Raw genomic sequence first — 4,904 nt, 5'->3', positions numbered from 1 at the left:
ATTCCTGCCCCGTTTTATCCTCATGTTTTTGCTGTAACTCTTTTTTCTTCTTCTTTTTCTTTTTCATAATCTTCATGTTACTTCTCCTTCTGTAATTTTCTGTTGCCTAAAACATAATGGAAAAACATACTTAGAAGTCCACAAGATACACGCAGTCTTTTCTTTTCCTCTCCCCAAGCACATTTCTGTTTCCGTTGTCACCCTCCCTATCACTTCAACCCTGCTGTTAGCTTTCTCCCCGCAAAAGGTTGTAGGGTTTATGGGCCTGACAGGGCCCCGCTGCATAATCTTGGCTGACATTTCTGAAGTTGTGAGAAAGAGCTGTGACAAAGTCTACAGAAAGACACACACAAAAAAAGGCAGAATTACAGACAGAAGTGGGGCTGCTGAGAGGGAAGTCATCAGTAGCTCAAGGATTCAGAAGGAAAGACATCAACATGAAACACTATAAAATCTGAAAGGGAGGTTGGTCAGGAATTGAGGGGTCACTGGGTTGAGCTCAACAGTAAAACAGTATCTCTGTAACACCAAGGACCTGTTTTAGGGGGCCGTGGAGGCTGACCCTTACTGTCGCCTGGTATCTGCCTGGCCAGCAAACACTGTTCAGGTGTCTTATTAGGGTAGTGGACATATAATGCTCAGCCTAATAGAATGTAAAATCTTTGCTACCTTTGGGTGCTTTAAACAAAAAAGCATTGCTTTATACTCGTAAGCTCTGTAACTCCTGTAGCTGAATCTCTGTATGTCTGAAGACACTGACCCAAAAGAGGGGTGTAATATTCTTCCCATCCTATACTGACCTCTACATTGGCTAACAGAAACACAAGGAGACAGCCTCCTCTCCAAACAGGTGGCACTTTCATTTGTGCAATACAACCATTTCACTTGTTACAACAAACTCAGACTACTACAGTTGTCTAGTGGAACAGAAGACAAAAACCTGTTACTGAAAGGAAACACTAAGGTAACTTGTTGGTTTCATCAAATACAACTCCACTTGTTTCAGTGGGGCTTCCTGTGCTTACAGATATAAACAAGATAAAAACATCCAAGAAAAGCAAGTTTTTCTATCAGATAAATCTGCCAATTTTTTTCATAAACTGCCAAATTAAGTTTGGCAGGTAAAAAGGTGGCGGTGATGAGGGACTATAACTCACACCGGCAAAAGACTGCAAACGTACAGATATTACTCCAAATGTCCCATCAACTGCAATCCCTAGTTTTGTTGCATTGACAAAGGCATAAGGTGGACTATAAAGAAGTTAGGTTCAGAGAACTGGCATTAATCTTTCATCCACATCCCTCAATGTCGTGTTAATACACACAGTGCCAAATACAACGCTTAGTAGTAATCTAGTAAAAACATATATTATTTTCTCATTCAACTTATTTGCAGTATTACTACCTAGCAACAAAAATTGCAGTATACGGCGGGCTTGAAGTTGGATGCCTGTAAGGTCTATTTACATGCCATCAACTAAAATCACGTACAAGTTTCTCCTATTTATTTACAAATTAATCACGTCAGAACCACGGAGTGCTTTGCACAAAAGTACTCTCTCATTGTCAGGGAGGTCTGTATTCCAAAGAGTGGACAATGTGGGTATCTCACTGTCTTTTTCTCATCTGTGAACAACTTCAGTCTTCCTCTAAAGCCCAAATGCTTCCTATGGGAAGCAGAGCACCCAAGCTTCACTCTCGCCCTTCGGAACAGCCTGGCTTTATCAGCTGCAAGGGGGATCTGAGAAACTAGCTTTTTATATTAGTATCTAAAGCTAAACGGTTAAAGAACACACATGCTCAGACTGGAGTGTACTAGTTGTCCTGCTGCAGAGCATCAACGTTACCATGGCTGTTTTAAACTAGCTCGCTCTAGTAGCAAGAGAAATATAGGTATGGAAGCATAAAGCACAGCCTGACCCTGTTTAGTCAAATTGGCAGGTGGATTTTACAAACTCCACAGACCACAGGGCTGTATGTTGTTACAAGTATGCGAGGCAGACAGCTTAAAGCCAGCTCGGATACTCTTCCATGAACTGCAGTCTCAAAAATAACTGAGGAGCAGACATGCCCCTACCTCTGGAAACACAAAGTAAACAGAACAAATAAAGCAAATAAAGATTTACCACAAAGTCCCTGTGGGCTGACTGCCCACCAAACTGAAGAGGCAATCCCATACTCTTCATAAGCTCGGCCTCCGAGTCTAGTTCAACTTCTTCCAGGTCGAGAGCATGATTAGTATCCACCTTTAATGTCACATTGGGACAAAGGTTCTCCTCCTCAGACGCTTGTTCCTCCCCTATTAACAAATTATATTAAGTGAATATCATCTGGTTCTGATACCTCAATGCAATAGCATGGCCTACAAAAATTAGCAGAACTGCCTCTTAAGCTTCCTTTCCCATTTAAAATTTTTGTCATAAGCATCTATTTGCTGCATAACTATCACTAGGAACCAAAATCTAACTTTGGCAGCCAAAACGTCGCACTGGGTCTGGCTGGGATGGAGTTAACTTCCCTCATATCAGCCTGTATGGTGCTGTGTTTTGGATCTGCGGCTAAAACAGTGTGGATAACACACCGATGTTTTGGCTATTGCTGAGCCGTGCTTACACAGCATGGTAACCTTCTCTTTTCCCCTCTCTGCCCTCCCCAGCAAGTAGGCTGCGGTGGGTAAGAGATGGGGAGGGGACACAGCTGGGACTGCTGACCCAAACTGGCTGAAGGGATAGTCAATACCGTATAACGGGATGCTCAGCAATAAAAACTGGGGTAGAGAGTGTGGGTGCTTGGGGTCAACCCATCACAAACATTCACCTCAATAACTTGCAGAGCAAACTACAGTAACACCTAGCAAACAATAGAAAAATCAGTATTAGGAAAAGAAAATTCTTTACAGGAGTTATTTTGGCATGTACCAAAGCAAGCTTAAAATACAAGAAACTGCTGGCTTTGTTACAAATCTTTCAAAAACACACTAACAAAGATAATACGATTTTACAAAAATGTAATGTGTGAACTACAGAACATAATTATCTCAGAAATAACTGATCAACTATCAAAACACTGCTCGCACATCTATCAATTTTTTAAGCAACATCGTATGTGTATAAAATGACAAATACCAATGAGAAAGTAGGAACTGTATATTGATGAAACTTACGAAATACAAAAGCTCTTGACACAGTTGATAAAATGGAAAAATTTAAGATTTTTTTTTTTTTTGGTCAGGATATATTTACTGCCAAATTATCACACAGCACAAGACTCTTCTGTTTTTAACTGATTACTCTCACCACAATTCAGTCACATATGCACAAAAACATGGTTTACGTTCTCCTTCTTCACTCCATTCACACTGCCTCCATCTAACCAGTGCTATTAATTCTCAGCTTCTATGGACATTCCTTTCTGTTCAGACTCCTTCCTTTCAAATCAAGCTATTATATGATGCTGGAGCTAGCAAGACAGCAATGGAAAAATCAGATACCAAATGAATTATGTTCAGATAGGCATGTGTGAGGAATTCAGGAGGAGGGAGCGAAGGACTGGTGTTGAATTTGCCAGAGCATGCACCACGATTATTCCTAAAATACAAGCAAGTAGGGAGAGACTTACTCCTCCGGTCCTCCTCATACGATTCCTCATGTACATGCAAATCATAATCTCCCCCATCGGGGCTATCGCTTCTTCTCTAATTCTGGCCCAGCAGATGAATCAACAACAGCTAATGTCCTAGACTGGGGTAGAGGCAGCAGGACAGTATTACTCCCAGGCAATCATCGAGGATTTGCAGACCTCCATTATATAATTAATTTTCAGCTAGGGAAATTGAAATTATGATTTGAGAGCAGGTCAGGCACTTGTGAGCTAATCTGATCTGTGCACTAGGTGGAGATTATGTGAGCTGGTAAGTCTGTGCAAACAGAAATAAGCATCGCACCTGATTTGACACAAACTTCCACATCAAGATTAGAGCAACTTGAAAGTTATGCAAGTGCTAAGTTATTATTCACATCCATCCCCATAACAAAAATACTGAAAAACAAGCCAGAAATAAGAACAAAACTATGGGTTAGCAGTTATACAGTCCTACTGTACCTTAAATAACCACACATAACTCACTTTAAGTATAACTGCACATCATATTGCACAGTACATTTTATCACCTTACCTGTACTGTCATTGTCATCTTTGACATAAAATCCTTTTAATCCCAGTTTATATAATTTTCGATCTCTGTAAAAATGAAGAAAGACATTGACGCAGAAGGTCATCATTAAAACGAATTTTTTTACAATAAAAACAATAGTTCAGTGAAACAACCTCCCCGGGAATGTGGTAGAGTCCCCATCGCTGGAGGTTTCAAGATGCGATTGGACAGGGTGCTAGATAACCTCATCTAGGCTCCCTTTGCCACGAAATGCTGGCCCAGATGATCTTTCGAGGTCCCTTCTCACCTGGGCTGCTCTGTGATTCTAAACACACGAAGCAAAGAAAAATATGAAAAAGGCAGCACTTAAAAGCCTGACGTGAAAAGCCTACACGAGAGACGTTCAGAAAACATCGCTGCTACACAGAATACCCGGGAATTAAATTTTTGGCCCACAAAACATTCTGCTTAAGTGGGTGGAATTTAGTGCCTTCAGCCCAAAACCGCAAACAGTTCAGCCACCACCCAGCGCTGACGGCACCTCACCTCTGCAAGTGCCTCAGCTATACGCTGAGTGTGTTTAACATCAAAAGCTCCGGTAACGGCCACGACCTCTTCTCTCCCAAACCCCGCACCCGCGACAGACAGCCCGTGAGCAGCATCTCCCTTTCCCGCCCCGTTCCTCCTCTCTGGCTCGGGGAGGCTCCAGGTCCCTCCGCGCCCCTTCGGGGGACGGGGGGCCGCCCGCCGG

At 42.2% G+C, this 4,904-nt stretch overlaps 1 protein-coding gene across 1 annotated transcript in view; it reads right to left on the bottom strand.

Annotated features, from left to right (window-relative positions):
• TGS1 (trimethylguanosine synthase 1) overlaps window positions 1-4,239 on the bottom strand; it is a gene marked incomplete at its 5' end in the record, with an annotated part of 27,654 nt that extends 23,415 nt beyond the window's left edge. Inside the window, 3 exons of the mRNA XM_009575055.1 lie at window positions 1-106; window positions 2,127-2,299; window positions 4,175-4,239. The exon at window positions 1-106 is cut by the window's left edge and continues 729 nt beyond it. Of these exons, the coding sequence (XP_009573350.1) occupies window positions 1-106; window positions 2,127-2,299; window positions 4,175-4,239 (344 nt within the window). The remainder of the gene's footprint in view (window positions 107-2,126; window positions 2,300-4,174) is intronic.
• Window positions 4,240-4,904: the final 665 nt, after the last annotated feature.

The sequence above is a fragment of the Fulmarus glacialis genome, unplaced genomic scaffold, assembly GCF_000690835.1.
Source record: "Fulmarus glacialis isolate BGI_N327 unplaced genomic scaffold, ASM69083v1 scaffold143, whole genome shotgun sequence".
Classification (NCBI taxonomy): domain Eukaryota; kingdom Metazoa; phylum Chordata; class Aves; order Procellariiformes; family Procellariidae; genus Fulmarus; species Fulmarus glacialis.
The sequence above is the reverse complement of the archived record's forward strand: the minus strand, read 5'-3'. Positions and strand labels throughout refer to the sequence as shown.